This window comes from Budorcas taxicolor, chromosome 6 (genome assembly GCF_023091745.1).
Source record: "Budorcas taxicolor isolate Tak-1 chromosome 6, Takin1.1, whole genome shotgun sequence".
NCBI lineage: Eukaryota > Metazoa > Chordata > Mammalia > Artiodactyla > Bovidae > Budorcas > Budorcas taxicolor.
In genome coordinates this window covers 2,552,870-2,570,054 of record NC_068915.1, presented here as the reverse complement: position 1 = coordinate 2,570,054, position 17,185 = coordinate 2,552,870, and the positions used below count along the sequence as shown (strand labels likewise).

General features: G+C 40.2%; 1 protein-coding gene across 1 annotated transcript; it reads right to left on the bottom strand.

Moving 5' to 3' along the window:
* Positions 1-401: 401 nt before the first annotated feature.
* On the bottom strand, positions 402-2,456 carry TKTL2 (transketolase like 2). Its single transcript, XM_052641948.1, has one exon. It carries the CDS (start codon positions 2,454-2,456, stop codon positions 402-404), a length of 2,055 nt encoding a protein of 684 aa, XP_052497908.1.
* Positions 2,457-17,185: the final 14,729 nt, after the last annotated feature.

Below are 17,185 nucleotides of genomic sequence, written 5' to 3'. Positions count from 1 at the left end.
TGTAGTCAAAAATTATCCAGGAAGCTGCAGGTGGGATGGCATTACATGAAACCTCATACTTGCCTCAAAACCTAGGCTACTGAAATCTACAATGAAATTCACATTTTCTTCACAAGTAAATTACATTTAGGAAACTTACCTCTACATTAATTCCCAAATTATTCAATTATTTGTAGTCTTATCAGCGAACTTCGTAGTAGGTTGTTGTATTCTGTTACTTAAACTACTGATTCAACACTGAGTGACATTTGTATATACAGTCACAGTTTATAAGTAGTTGACTAGAATTTCTAAATTAGGAATGAAACAAGCTCTTAAATGGCTTTGTTTAAATAATACACAAAAAGGTCCAACAGGGGTTTAAAACCAACAGAGACTGATATTTTAAAAAATCGGTTATTTTAGTGCATTAAAGTATATTTCACAGCTGCTATGATGTGTCTAGCACTGACACCAAACATACTCAGTAATTCACTAGGTTTCCTGTTTCTTTCAGGCACTCCTGACACCGACAGCTGATGAACACGGATGTCAGGCTCCCCAGACACTGCTGCACACACGGCTTCGCCAATGCCACCTTCTTGGTAATGATCTTCCACTGTGACAACCCGGCCATCAGTAGCTTTTGCACAGGAGATGATGGTGGCAGCATCCAGGGGTTTAATGGTAAACGGATCAATAACACAGATAGAAATATCTTGCTGAGAAAGAGCGTCAGCAGCTGCTAAGGCTTCATGCAGAGTAGCTCCAGCTCCAATTACTGTGACTTTGTCATTATTACTGTGGCGGATGACCTTGGCCCTTCCAATCTCAAAATTTTCTTGTGGGGGATAAATAACTGCAGTTTCTGATCGGCTGGTCCGAATGAAGCACATTCCTTTGGTATTGGCAGCCAGATAAACAGCATGCTCTGTCGAGACAGCATCACTTGGGAGGAAAACAGTGCAATTGGGAATGCTCCGGAACATGGCTAGATCTTCCAAGGCCATCTGAGAAGGGCCATCTTCACCAACAGATACCCCAGAGTGAGAACCAATAAGATTTATACTAGTTTGAGATATGGCTCCCATCCGGATCTGATCAAATGCTCTAGTCAAAAAGGCAGCTAAAGTAGTAACAAATGTAATGGTTCGACCACGTGTGGCACAGCCCAGTGCCACACTCACCATGTTTTGCTCCGCAGCAAAACACTCAATAAAACGCTCAGGATGTTCTTTCTTGAATATTTCAAAAAAGGTGGAGTTCTTTGGGTCGCCATCCAGGACAACAACTCTTTCATTTGCAAGGCCCAGTTTAGCCAGAGCCAAACCATATGCTTTCTGAGTAGCTACCCTGTCACCGACTTTATAATCAGGCAAACAGGTCATTTTTATATTTGTGATACTGACTGGAGGTGAGCCTTCAACAGGAGGTTTTGGTAGGAGATTCCTGTTGGTCTGTATCTGACTTTCAATTAGTCTAATGATTTCATCTCCTCTTTCTTTTGGCAGTGCCTTTCCATGCCAATTTTCTGCATCCTCAACATTTGGAATACCCCTGCCCTTGAAGGTCTTTGCAATTATGGCAGCGGGCTTGTTCTTCCCTTGAGCAGCTTGAGAAAAGGCCTGGCACAACGCCTCCACATCATGGCCATCTACTAAGTAAGTATTCCACCCAAAGGCCTCACAGCGATTCCGATAGATGTCTGTGCAGTGCTTCAGGGGTGCAACGCCACTTTGCCCCAAGCGGTTGACGTCAAACACTGCCACGAGATTGTCCAAACAGTAGTGGGAAGCAAAGGCCAAAGCTTCCCAGACGGAGCCTTCTGAGGACTCACCGTCGCCCAGGAGGCAGAATACCCGGTAGCTGGCTTTGTCCAAATACTTGCCAGTGTAAGCCATTCCACACGCAGCCCCCAACCCTTGCCCAAGCGATCCTGTGGCCACATCCACAAACGACAGCCTGGGGGTTGGGTGTCCCTCGAGGTCGCAATGAATTGTCCTCAAGTTCAGCAGGTCGGGTTCACTGACACCGCCCGCCTCCGCCCAGGCAGCATAGAGCAGTGGAGCGGCATGGCCTTTGGAAAGGACGAATCTGTCGTTGTCGGGGTGCGCTGGCTCAGTCTGTCTGTACCTCATCGTGTGGAAGAAAAGCACCGACACGATCTCTGCCGCGCTACAGCACGATGTGGGGTGGCCAGAGCCAGAGGCACACGTAGCCCTGATGGAATGGACGCGCAGGCGGTTGGCCAGGTCCTGCAGCACTTGCACTGTGGTCGCGTCCAGCGTCGCGCTGTCCGCCATGTCGGCGCCTTCCCAGGTTCCTGTGCGGGGCAGACGGGGCGGTGCCACGGCGGTTCCATCACGTGACGGCGTGCCTGGCCTTGCCTCGGGGAAATGAGCTCTGGAGGTTCTGTCAGTTAATCGTGACCCCAGAGGCCGTAGCGGCCGCCCCGGGAAACAGCAGTGCAGTTTCATCTTGTGACAGGAAGTCCTGGCCCCACCTCCGGAAGAAGCCTGCTTACCACCTGGGCCTAGGTCCTCGCCCTGTTCCGCAGGCTCCTTCCAGTGAATGGGTTTTAATACTTAGTCATTTACATGCTTAACATTATTAAAAATAATTAAACTTCTTTATACTTTTTCTCATTATAAATTCAAAAGGGCTTTCTTTTATTCCTGTATTATGGGATGCTGTTTGTTGAGGTCCTGCTGCTTTTTCCTGCTTTGGGGCTGCCTGAGACATCTACACTGTTCTGTGCCTGGGTGCTCAGTTGCAAAGTCCAGTCAGACTCCACATTCCTGAGGACTGTAGTTCTCCAGGCTCCTCTGTTGATAGCATTTTCCAGGCAAGAATACTGGAGTGTGTTGCCATTTCCTCCTTCAAGGGCTTCTTCCCTGATCCAAGTATAGAACCCAAGTGTCCTACATCTCCTGCACAGGGGAAATGAATTCTTTACCACTGAGCTACCTGGGAAGCCCATGCACTGTTCTGTAGCCCAGCATTAATGGAAATGATCCAAAGTTACTGTCAGTCTACTGGATATGGCAACACCATGTCAATGAGACTTTCCAGAGCAGCTGGAAATTCTTTTTATTTATTTTTAATTGGATGATAATTGCTCTTCAGCTTTGTGTTGGTGAAAATTGACTCTGACTCGCAGATAGAAATACAATAATTTGATCAAAATTGTCACAAGGATCAAATTTAGAACCGCTGAATGGTAGGGTGCCTAGAACTGCAATTTCCGCCACGTATCCTAAAATAGTTACTAATAATACTTTTTAAATATAATTAACTTACTTGCTTTAGTTATATAACTAAACTTGTGCCACTGAGTGCTTCTACCAGGCCAAGGTTGTATACAGCATGTTATCTGAAAACACAAAAACACAATAACAGTACTATATCTCTCCCATGCTGTGGTATTAAACAGCTTAATTTTTGAGTCATAATACTTAGTTTTAACGTCACATTAAAATCATCACACTGAAAACAAAACAGACTTATCTCCTGGACTCCACCTCAAGAGAAGCTAAATTCTAATCTATGGGACTAGAGTTTCACACACTATAGTTTTAATGCACCTGTTAATTCTCTGGGAGGAAAATAAAACAAATTTAGTGTTGCCAAGAGAGATCTCTGAAATGGAGCTGGAAGGCTACTGAGGAAGTGATTCTTGATGGACTCTGAACTTCTGATCTCTTATTGTCTTAACTCAGGCATCCAGAACTCTGCCCTATGCTTCAGAAATTTAAGGTGCTTGTTGGACCCTTACCCTAAATAACTCTGACAGCATATCCGTTAAGAACAAATATCTTCTTCCTGCACAAGGATCAGTGATAATTCTTTCCAGAGAGCTTTAACAAACTTGTGACTTTTGTCTTTATAAGTCCCTGGCTCTTTCTCTTCCTTGAAAACTCTTTCAGCCTCACCCCAATTTGTGCTTCCAGAATGGCAATTCCTAAGACCCCAAATAAAGCTCTTTGTTCTTGGCAGCACTGATACGGATTATTGTTTGACTAATTGCCTACTGTTTAGTCAAAGTTAAGAACCAATAATCTGCAGATAGGCTTAGTTCAGTGGTTTTCAACATTGGTTGTACTTTAGAGTTATCTGAGGAGTTAAACAAACAAATCTTGTGTCCAGGCTGCACTCCAAAGCAGCTAAATCAGAATTTCTGGGTAAAGGATCTAAGCACCAGTAATTTATAAAACTCCCATGAGAATTTCAATGTTCAGTTGGGTTGTAAACAACTAAGGGGGTCTTACTGTTCTTTATATGTCTCTTACACTTTATCTCAGATAACTTTTACATATTACTTGCAACTTACCATTTTTATTTTTAAGAATATGTATTAGAATAAACCATAATGGTATGATATGGACAACATTTTAAGACTTGCTGGAGAAATGCTGGGATCAGAAAAATCCTTAGAAGTTCATCTTGTATTACTCTGCATTCCTTTTACAAATTAATACTGACTTATCTTTTTACACTACTAAAGGAAGACAAAATAAAAACATACCAAACTAGATGTAAGATGGAAGTTAGGAAAAAAAAAAAAAAAAAAACACGCTATATCAAAACAGCAAACTACTAGGTGCTGACAGGAAAGCAGTTAACATAAATGTAGGCAATTCACTATTATTTTGGCTAAAGAGAGCTCTAATTAACCCTAAAAATTGGAAGCTAAATGTGACAGTGTAAAAATGGTCTATGAGGCAGTGCTTACTTGGAAAAAAAAAAAAAAATGGGAGAAATAAGAACTACTTAACATTTCTTTTAAATTTCCCAAATTCTTCCATTAAAGTATTGCACAATTATCTCCCAAATTATTAAACAGAAAGTTCTTACCCTTAATGTTGGTAAAGGTCAATTTTACTAAGAAAAGAATGTAGTCTTGGTGATTTAATGCCTTAGATAATGAATGTGAATTTCCCTCTGTTGCTTTGTGAGACAGTGTGGAATTTTTTTGACTACATAGAAAAGAATGTTTTGTAAATTATCTGTAAACTATTTTTAAGTGTTCTGAGATTTTTTTAAGGGAATAAATGTAAATTTAAATATTATAAAAATTATGAATACTCCTTATAGACATTTTAGTCTTTAAAAATATATTTTCAAATATGCAATTGCAAGTAACCATGTAAGTGGGCTTCCCTGGTGGTCCAGTTATTAAGAGTCTGCCTAGCAAGCAGGAAATATGGGTTCAATCCTTGGTCTGGGAAGGAAGATCCCACATGCCACCTGAAAACTAAGCCGGGCCATCACAACTACTGAGCCCATGCCATACAGCCTGAGAGCCACAACAAGTAAAAGCCCTGTGTATAGCAACAGAGATCTAGTGCAGCCAAAAATACATACATAAATAAAATTATAAAAGAAAGAATAAAGCTTCCTTTAAAAAAATAGAAAATAACCATATAAATATAACATATATATATAACTTGATAATACAAGTCATCCAACGTGGCTGTGAACACAACTTACTCAAATAAAATCAAAGATGTGTTACCACATTCTATTTTCTCCACTTAGAAGAGACTATTACTGACAAAAGGCCAGCCCCCAATTAGAAGTCATTTTGGATGACAGTCAAAAGCTTTCTGCAAATGGGAAGAAATTATTCATTTATTAATCTTGGTTTATAAAGTAGGGACTGGAAGATTCAAGTACCTACTGGATTAGGGAGTTAAATGAGTAAACGTATGTAAGATATGATGTAAGAGGGTTGGAGGAGCCTCTGACAGATTGGAGAATATAAGCCCACCTAAAGGCATACAAAACTGGAAGATTTGTGAACATTTTGTTGGAGGAAGAAAGCATTTCTTCAGGCTGCCAGTTTTTGCCCCTGATTTATTTATTTTTACCCCTGATTTTACCCCAGTTTTTTCCCCTGATTTATTTTTACCTGTTTAAATTTTTCACTTTAATTTTTTTCCTCATAGTAAGAAAAAATATTGTAATATGTACTTGAGATGAAAATAAAACCCAGCAGGAACACTAATACATATAGTTATGGAAGGAAAAATGTAAATAGCAGGAATTAGTAAGTGCAATTTCTGAGGAAACAAAAGACACCTACTGATTACTCAGGAGGTCTACATCAATTTGTGAAAATATACACTTCCACTATGTGAAAGTGAGTTAGCTTTAGACTGGGAAAACTGAAGTTTCACTGATATTTTATCTCAATTGTTGAATTTTGTTAAAATGGAAGGTTGTCAAAGACAGACACAGATGATGAATTCATCCTTTTTCTTAATTTGTTTAAATTTGGCTAGTTTAGTGGGCTGAGTATGGAGCTAGTGAGAGTAAGATTCTTGTGTAGGGCAATAAGTTTCTTGCAGGGGGATAAAGGTATTCTATTTTCTTGAATTACTGCTTTGAAATTTATGGCAGATGCTATTATTGACAGTCCTACTTTTTCCATAAAGTTTTAATTTTGGTGAGGGGAGGGTTAGAGGGTTGGAGAGTAACATACTAAGAAAGTTAGGCCTACTTCTTTAAGTGCTTCTCAGATGAATAAGTCCTGGAAATGTAATTTACAGCCTAGTGACTACAGTTCAAACCTCTGTATTAAATATTTGAAGTTGTTAGGAGAGTAGATTTTAAAAGGTCTCACCACACATACAAACAAATTATAATTATGTGAAGTACAGATATGTTAACTAACCTTATTGTGATAATTATTTTTCTTCAATATAAACAGGTATCAAATCATCACATTTTATGCCTTAAAATTACACAATATGTTAATTATATCTCAATAAGCTGGGGAAAAAATAAACTGCTTCTATTTCAGTCCATTATTTCTAAGTTTGCCTCTATTGTCTGTTTCTCATTGGACAAGGAGAATTCTGCTTTTTGAAATAGTAATTAAAAACATTAAATGATGGACATTGTTTAGGGGTGCTATATTTTATTTTGTTAACTTCTTGTAAAGAGTACTGGACTTCATTCGAGCAGACAGCTTGGTGCTTCAAAATTGTTTAAGTCTGTGAAGACAGGTATAAAGTATGCTTCACTCTGTTATTACTGCAAAAGCATATTTTCCCTGGGGTCTCCACTAAAGCTCCTAAGTGTTCAACAAGGACCCTCCCCTCTGGTTGAATCCCCAAGATTCAGTTGTGCCAGTGAGCTCTCTGTGAACTCTGGGGACTGTTTCAGATACTGCCCCCAAGTTGTCCTTTGCCTGGCCTAGTAGAGGGCCTCACAATTTTGCAGTGCTCTGTGTAAGACAGCCTCCTCCTGTTTGCAGCCTCCTCCTTCCCTCCAGGAAGGAAACCATGACGATGATGTGGCTTACCTTGTTTATTTTTCTTCTTTAAGGATTACAGTTCCATGCTGCTTGTTTTCCAACATTTGAACACTGTTGCTTTGTATAGTGTCTCTAATTTTGTTACTGTTTATTGCTAGGGGGTAAATCTCATTCTAGTTACTCTATCATAATAGCCTTAGAATCAGACCCCACAAGACTCTGGAATTCAGAATTTCTAACTACATCAATTATTACTAACCTTTTTGGTGTCATTTAAAATATTATGTCCCCTAAAGTACAGTCTGTATGCTAAGTTACCTCAGTCAAGTCTGACTCTTTGGGACCCTATGAACTGTAGCCCACCAGGCTGCTCTGTCCATGGGATTCTCCAGACAAGAATGCCGGAGTGGGTTGCCATTTCCTTCTCCAGGGGATCTTCCCAATCCAGGGATTTAATCCAGATCTCTTACATCTCCTGCACTGTTAGGCAGGTTCTTTATCACTAGTGCCACTGAGTCATTCTGCTGTACAGCAGTAATTAACAAGACATTGTAAATCAACTATATTTCAGGGGAAAATAATACAAAACAATTTAACTGGAGATTTTAACACATCTTTGTAGAGAACTTGAAAATAAATCTGCTTTATGTATTTTAAAAAATCCCATTGTTATGGTTAGTTGAATTTTCTAGAGATTTAATACTGCTCTGTAAAATGCAAACATCTTTTGCTTGTGAATGATCTGTTAAATTAACCCCTCTGAAACATACCAAATATCTTACCTTTCTTTTTAGAAAGGGGACGTGAAGTCATAATCCTTTATTTTTGATGAATAGTGGTCATAATTATAAACACTGGCTATTATATCCTATTGAAATTCAATAAGAAAATCCAAATAATTATCTAAAATGATGCCTAAGGGAGGTTATTCCAATATCTTCAGAATAATATTCAGGATAAATATTCAAAAATTTTTATTACTATACTGTAGTATAACTTTCCGGAGAAGGCAATGGCACCCCACTCCAGTACTCTTGCCTGGAAAATCCCATGGACTGTGGAGCCTGGTGGACGGCAGTCCATGGGGTCGCGAAGAGTTGGACACGACTGAGAGACTTTACTTTCACTTTTCACTTTCATGCATTGGAGAAGGAAATGGCAACCCACTCCAGTGTTCTTGCCTGGAGAATCCCAGGGATGGGGGAGCCTTGTGGGCTGCCGTCTATGGGGTCGCACAGAGTCGGACACGACTGAAGCGACTGAGCAGCAGCAGCAGCAGCAGTATAACTTTCAGGTTTTATGTCTGTGGTAACAAAATGACCCCCTACAAGAAGAAAACTGGAAGTGGCCCAAGCAAGGTTTACGTTCATTTCTCCTTTACGTAAAAGTTCAAAAGACGGTGGAAGGTCCAGACTTGTCAGACAGTTCTGTTCAACAGGGTCTCTCCAGGGTGAAAGTTCTTTCTGTCTTGTTGCCTACTCGTTCCTCAAGTGTTGCCTCATCTGCAAAGCTGAAGCCAGAAATTATCTTGTCCTCTTTTTATTCCCATATGAAGGAACAAAAAGGATGGAAGGGAGGTAGGAAATTCATTTTTCAGGAAGTATCCCATAAATTGTAAAACTTATGTCTCATATTCCATCTGTAAAAACTTACTTGCCTAATCACACCCAATATTATGGGAGATGGGGAAATGTAAGAGTATGTTAAATTATCATGTAGGGGCTTATGCTTATAAGCATCTGGTTGGTACAAAACTAATTGCAGTTTCAGACCATGAGTTTCAAATCACTGTAACTAGGCTCAAACACACCTTTATTCATCAAAATAGGAATCATTATGATCAACACAGTTTTGCCAATGAGAAACAAGTTTTTTTATTCCTGTAGCATAAAAATCATGCTTCAGGATTTGATGAACTGTGGAATGCATTCTGTGCATCCTGCTGGTTGTGGAAGTGTTTTCCCTGCAAAAAATTGTTGAGATACTTGAAGAAGTGGTACTCAGTTGGAGAGAGGTCAGGTGAATATGGCAGATGAGGCAAAATTTCACAGGCCAATTCGTTCAGCTTTTGAAGTGTTGGTTATGCAATGCGTGGTCAAGCATTATCGTAGAAAAGAATTGGGTCCTTTCTGTTGACCAATGCCAGCTGCACACACTGCGGTTTTTCGTGACTCTCACTGATGTGCTGAACATTCTCAGATGTAATGGCTTCACCAGGACTCAGAAAGCTGTAGTGGATCAGACACCAGCAAACACTGATCATGACTTTTTTTTGGTGGAAGTTTGGCTTTGGAAAGTACTTTGTAGCTTCTTGGTCCAACCACTGAGCCAGTCATCGCCAGTTGTTGTTCAAAATCCACTCTTTGTCACAGGTCACAATCAGATCAAGAATGATTTGCTGTTGTTGCATAAGGTAAGAGAAGATGACATTTCAGAATGATGATGTTTTTGATTTCCAGTCAGCTCATGAAACACCCGGTTATTGAGCTTTTTTACCTTTCCAATTTACTTCAAATGCCAAACGACCATAGGATGGTTGATACTGAGCTCTGCCGCAACTTCCTGTGTAGTTGTAAGAAGATCAGTTTTGATGATTGTTCTCAGTTGATTGTCAACTTCATATGGACAGTCACTACATTCCTCATCTCAAGGCGCTCATCTTTGCAAAACTTCTTGAACCACCACTGCACTGTATGTTTATTAGTCTCTGGACCAAAAGAGTTTTTGATGTTGTGAGTTGTCTCTGCTATTTTATGACCCATTTTGAACTCAAATAAGAAAACTGCTTGAATTTGCTTTCTAACATTATTTCTATAGTCCAAAAATTAAACATAAAATAATCAGCAAGTAATGTCATTAGCAAAAAAAGAAACAAACATAAAGTGAGAGGTGTGCATTATAATTTCTTAAGAATGTATTACAATATCAAACGGCAAATTTAAGCAATATGAAAATCACAATTATGTTTGCACCAACCTAATATTAAAACAAAAGTAAAACTCAATCAGCTCAGTTCAGTCACTCAATCGTGTCTGACTCTTTGCAACCCCATGAATCGCAGCATGCCAGGCCTCCATGTCCATCAGCAAATCCTGGAGTTCACTCAAACTTAAGTCCATCAAGTCGGTGATGCAATCCAGCCATCTCATCCTCTGTTGTCCCCTTTTCTTCCTGCCCCCAATCCCTCCCAGCATCAGAGTCTTTTCCAGTGAGTCAACTCTTCGCATGAGGTGGCCAAAGTACTGGAGTTTCAGCTTTAGCATCATTCCTTCCAAAGAACATCCGGGGCTGATCTCCTTCAGAATGGACTGGTTGGATCTCCTTGCACTCCAAGGGACTCTCAAGAGTCTTCTTCAACACCACAGTTCAAAAGCATCAATTCTTCAGCGCTCAGCTTTCTTCATGGTCCAACTCTCACATCCATACATGACCACAGGAAAAACTATAGCCTTGACTAGACGGACCTTTGTTGGCAATATAATGTCTCTGCCTTTCAATATGCTATCTAGGTTGGTCATAACTTTCCTTCCAAGGAGTAAGCAAAGCGTCTTTTAATTTCATGGCTGCAGTCACCATCTGCAGTGATTTTGGAGCCCCAAAAAATAAAGTCTGACAATGTTTCCACTGTTTCCCCATCTATTTCCCATGAAGTGATGGGACCAGATGCCATGATCTTCGTTTTCTGAATGTTGAGCTTTAAGCCAACTTTTTCACTCTCCTCTTTCACTTTCATCAAGAGGCTTTTTAGTTCCTCTTCACTTTCTCCCATAGGGTGGTGTCATCTGCATATCTGAGGTTATTGATATTTCTCTCGGCAATCTTGATTCCAGCTTATGCTTCTTCCAGCCCAGCATTACTCATGATGTACTCTGCATAGAAGTTAAATAAGCAGGGTGACAATATACAGCCTTGACGTACTCCTTTTCCTATTTGGAACCAGTCTGTTGTTCCATGTCCAGTTCTAACTGTTCCTTCCTGACTTGCATATAGGTTTCTCAAGAGGCAGGTCTGGTATTCCCATCTCTTTCAGAATTTTCCACAGTTTATTGTGATCCACACTGTCAAATGCTTTGGCATAGTCAATAAAGCAGAAATAGATGTTTTACTGGAACTCTCTTGCTTTCTCGATGATCCAGAGGATGTTGGCAATTTGATCTCTGGTTCCTCTGCCTTTTCTAAAACCAGCTTGAACATCAGGAAGTTCACAGTTCACATATTGCTGAAGCCTGGCTTGGAGAATTTTGAGCATTACTTTACTAGCGTGCTTCCCTGGTGGCTCAGAGGTTAAAGCGTCTGCATCCAATGCAGGAGACCTGGGTTCAATCCCTGGGTCAGAAAGATCCCCTGGAGAAGGAAATGGTAACCCACTCCAGGATTCTTGCTTCACTTCACTTCTTCACTTACTAGCATGTGAGATGAGTGCAATTGTGTGGTAAAGTTTGAGCATTCTTTGGCATTGCCTTTCTTTGGGATTGGAATGAAAACTGACCTTTTCCAGTCCTGTGGCCACTGCTGCTTTCCAAATTTGCTGGCCTATTGAGTGTAGCACTTTCACAGCATCATCTTTCAGAATTTAAAATAGCTCAACTGGAATTCCATCACCTCCACTAGCTTTGTTCATAGTGATGCTTTCTCAGGCCCACTTGACTTCACATTCCAGGATGTCTTGCTCTAGGTGAGTGATCATGCCATCATGATTATCTTGGTCGTGAAGTTCTTTTTTGTGCAGTTCTTCTGTGTTTTCTTGCCACCTCTTCTTAATATCTCTGCTTCTGTTAGGTCCATACCATTTCTGTCCTTTATCGAGCCGATCTTTGCATGAAATATTCCCCTGCTATCTTTACTTTTCTTGAAGAGATCTCTAGTTTTTCCCATTTTGTTCTTTTCCTCTATTTCTTTGCATTGATCATTGAGCAAGGCTTTCTTATCTCTTCTTGCTATTCTTTGGAACTCTGCATTCAAATGGGTGTATCTTTCCTTTTTTCCTTTGCTTTTTGCTTCTCTTCTTTTCACAGCTATTTGTAAGGCCTCCCCAGACAGCCATTTTGCTTTTTTGCATTTCTTTTCTATGGGGATGGTCTTGATCCCTGTCTCCTGTACAATGTCACGAACCTCAGTCTATAGTTCATCTGGCACTCTATCAGATCTAGTCCTTAAATCTATTTGTCACTTGCACTGTATAATCATAAGGGATTTGATTTAGGTCATACCTGAATGGTCTAGTGGCTTTCCCTACTTTCTTCAATTTAAAATCAATACTGGTATATAATTCATAATCTCTACCACACATTAATATTTAACTTTTGATTATGTATATAGTCTTGCAACACCTTTTACATATCTTGTTTTCAAGTTCCAAACAGTTAACCTTCAGAGCAATGTTTTCTATGCTTAAGAATCAAAGCAGATTTTTTTCATTAAACAATAATAATTGATTCATTTCTTTATTGCATGCTTGATAGATTCAAAGCTAATATAGATGCTAATACTAAGCTAAAGCTCTACTGATGAATCAAAGTTAGTTCTTGCCCTCCAGATACTGGACTTCAATTTGGTAGGGAAAACACACATGATTACAGCAAAAGCCCCTTAGTGCCAAGTGTGGTACCAGGGCAGAGAAACAAATACTCTTAGCTATTTAACAGTAACTATGGAATGCAAGAGGTTGTTTTTGACCTAGGTTTTGCAGAATGGGTATGGTTTTCATCAGTGTAAATATGACAGGAAGTCAAGAGCAAAGTTACAAAAGTAGAAAAAGAGAATTTCTAATCTGACAGAAAAAAAAAAATGATTCATGGTGAGAACAGTGAGGGAAAGGAGAAAGTCAGATTTTGAAAAGGCCTTGAAATAAAGCCAAGTGGGTTATTTTTTAGTTTTGCTTTGTTCTCTTGCTTTTGGGTTGGGGGTGAAGTGCAACACAAGGATTTTAATCATCCAAACGTCTTGATCATGGCAATGTCTGGGAAAAACTGTTTTGATAATATATAGTTCAGTCATTCATTCATGTCCGACTCTTTGTGACCACATAGAATGCAGCATGGCAGGCTTCCCTGATCATCACCAACACCGGGAGCTTGCTCAAACTCATGTCCATCGAGACAGTGATGCCATCCAACTGTCTTATTCTCTGTTGTCCCCTTCTCCTCCTGTCTGCAAAATTTCCCAGCATCAGAATCTTTAGCAGTGAGTTCTTCGCATCAAGTGGCCAAAGTATTGGAGCTTCAGCTTCAGCATCAGTCCTTCCAATGAAAATTCAGGACTGGTTTCCTTTAGGACTGACTGATTTGATCTCCTTGCAGTCCAAAAGACTCTCAAAGAGTCTTCTCCAACACCACAATTCAAAAGCATCAATTCTTTGCTACTCAGCTTTCTTTATGGTCCAACTCTGACATCCATACACGACTACTGGAAAAACCATAGCTTTGGCTAGACAGACTTTTGTTGGCAAAGTAATGTCTCTGCTTTTTAATATGCTGTCTAGGTTGGTCATAGCTTTCCTTCCAAGGAGCAAGCATCTTTTAATTACATGGCTGCAGTCACCATCTGCAGCGATTTCGGAGCCCAAGAAAATAAACTTTATCACTGTTTCCATTGTTTCCTCATCTATTTACCATGATGTGATGGGACCAGATGCCATGATCTTAGTTTTTTGAATATTGAGTTTTAAGCCAACTTTTTTACTCTTCTCTTTCACCTTCATCAAGAATCTCTTTAATTCACTTTCTGCTATGAGTGGTGTTATCTGCATATCTGAGGTTATTGATATTTCTCCCTGAAGTCTTGATTCCAGCTTGTGCTCATCCAGTCTGACATTTCACATGATGTACTTTGCATAGAAGTTAAATAAGCAGGGTGACAATATACAGCCTTGACATATTCGTTTCCCACTTTGGAACCAGTTGTTGTTCCATGGCTGGTTCTAACTGTTGCTTCCTGTCCTGCATACAGATTCCTCAGGAGGCAGGTAAGGTGGTCTGGTATTCCCACCTCTTTCAGAATTTTCCACAGTTTGCTGTGATCCACACAGTCGAAGGCTTTAGCGTAGTCAATGAAGCCGAAGTAGTTTTGTTTTTTTTTAATTCTCTTGATTTTTCTATGATAACAACCATGTAAGCAATTTGATCTCTGGTTACTCTACCTTTTCTAAATCCAGCTTGAACATCTGACAGTTCTTGGTTCATGTACTGTTGAAGTATAGCTTGGAGAATTCTGAGCATTAGTTTACTAGCGTGTGAGATGAGTGCAACTGTGCAGTAGTTTGAGCATTCTTTGACATTGCCTTTCTTTGGGATTGGAATGAAAGCTGACCTTTTCCAGTCCTGTGGCCACTGCTGAGTTTTCCAAATTTGCTGGCATATTGAGTGCAGCACTTTCACACCATCATCGTCTAGGATTTGAAATAGCTCCACTGGAATTTCATCACCTCCACTATCTTTGTTCGTAGTGATGCTTTCTAAGGCCCACTTGACTTTGCATTCAAGGATGTGTGACTCTAGGTGAGTGATCACACCATCATGGTTATCTGGGTCATGAAGATCTTTTTTGTATAGTTCTTCTGTGTATTCTTGCCACCTCTTCTTAATATCTTTAGCTTCTGTTAGGCCCATACCATTTCTGTCCTTAATTTTGCCCATCTTTGCATGAAATGTTCCCTTGGCATCTCTGATTTTCTTGAAGAGATCTCTAGTCTTTCACACTCTAGTGTTTTCCTCTATATCTCTGCATTGATCACTTAGGAGGGCATTCTTATATTTCGTGCTATTTTTTAGGAGAGATAAAATAAATGTGGGGAAGGCGAGGCTTTGAATTCATACCCCGGTCAGATAACACAGGCTTAACTAAGGGAGCTCTTCATTTTGTTACTGCCACAAAAAATATAGTTCTGAGAGTTTGTCCTTGGGTGAATCTAGACACTCCCATTTCCCAGTCCTCTGATGAATCCTGAGCAAGGCAAATTAAACTCTGACTATAGAAACACTGGAAGAAAATTACTCTGCACACATAGGAACTTTTCTGTTTGCTACATATATGATAGCAAATTGTTGCAGAAAATTGTAAGACAATTCATGAATAATAAACACAAACTATAATAAGGAAAATTACATTTCCAGGATTATTTAGTGTTACAGTTTCCTTTAGGATCTATTTCTGTTTCAATTTTTAATATTATGTTTTCTTTAAGATCAATTTTCAAATGATCAGCTTTAATTTCCTATAAATTTAACTTAATGTGCAATGGAGGTTATAAACTAAATAAACCTCACTTGTGACTCCAAAACATTTTTTATATACATACATAGAGTTCTGAACATCAAAGTTAATGCAAGTAAGTAGCATTCTCTGACAAGATTGAGACCAAGAAGTGGAGAAAACAGCAGGTCTGCTGTAATAAAGGATCCCACACTGGGAGTTGAAGGTGGAAAGCTGAAACAACAGATGGCCTCACAGCTCTGCAGGCTGGAGGTCCAAAATCGAGGTTTAAGCAGATTGTCCTTCTGGGGACATGAGGACAGGACCCATGCCAGGCTCTCTCCTTGGCTTTCCAATGCCTTTCTTCCCTCTATGCATGACTCTGTACTCAAACCTCCCCTTTTCATGAGGACTTAAGTTCTTTTGGATTAGAGCCCACCTTAGTGATTTCCTTTTAATTTGACTATTTCCAGAAGGATTACTGCAACTCCAAACAAGGCCACACTTCTGAGGTAGGGGCGTGGGACTCCCAGGCATCTTTTGAGGGGGCAGGGAGGGGTTGTAGTTCAAACTGTAACACTTGTTTTATGGTCACAGAAGTCCATATTCACATACTGGAGATTTTTCCTCATGCATTCAGTTCAGTTCAGTTCAGTTGCTCAGTCATATAAGACTCTTTGGGACCCCATGAATCGCAGCACACCAGGCCTCCCTGTCCATCACCAACTCCCGGAGTTCACTCAGACTCACAACCATCGAGTCAGTGATGCCATCCAGCCATCTCATCCTCTGTCGTCCCCTTCTCCTCCTGCCCTCAATTCTTCCCAGCATCAGAGTCTTTTCCAGTGAGTCAACTCTTCGCATGAGGTGGCCAAAGTACTGGAGTTTCAGCTTTAGCATCATTCCTTCCAAAGAAATCCCAGGGCTGATCTCCTTCAGAACGGATGGATCTCCTTGCATTCCAAGGGACTCTTAAGAGTCTTCTCCAACACCACAGTTCAAAAGCAGCAATTCTTTGGTGCTCAGCCTTCTTCACAGTCCAACTCTCACATCCATACATGACCACAGGAAAAACCATAGCCTTGACTAGATGGACCTTAGTCGGCAAAATAGTGTCTCTGCTTTTCAATATGCTATCTAGGTTGGTCATAACTTTTCTTCCAAGGAGTAAGCGTCTTTTAATTTCATGGCTGCAGTCACCATCTGCAGTGATTTTGGAGCCCCAAAAAATAAAGTCTGACACTGTTTCCACTGTTTCCCCATCTATTTCCCATGAAGTGATGGGACCGGATGCCATGATCTTCGTTTTCTGAATGTTGAGCTTTAAGCCAACTTTTTCACTCTCTTCTATCACTTTCATCAAGAGGCTTTTTAGTTCCTTTTCACTTTCTGCCATAAGGGTGGTGTCATCTGCATATCTGAGGTTATTGAGATTTCTCCCAGCAATCTTGATTCCAGCTTGTGCTTCTTCCAGTCCACCGTTTCTCATGATGTACTCTGCATAGAAGTTAAATAAGCGGGGTGACAATATACAGCCTTGACGTACTCCTTTTCCTATTTGGAACCAGTCTGTTGTTCCGTGTCCAGTTCTAACGGTTGCTTCCTGACCTGCATACAGATTTCTCAAGAGGCAGGTCCGGTGGTCTGGTATTCCCATCTCTTTCAGAATTTTCCAGTTTACTGTGATCTACACAGTCAAAGACTTTGGCGTAGTGAATAAAGCAGAAATAGATGTTTTTCTGGAACTCTCTTGCT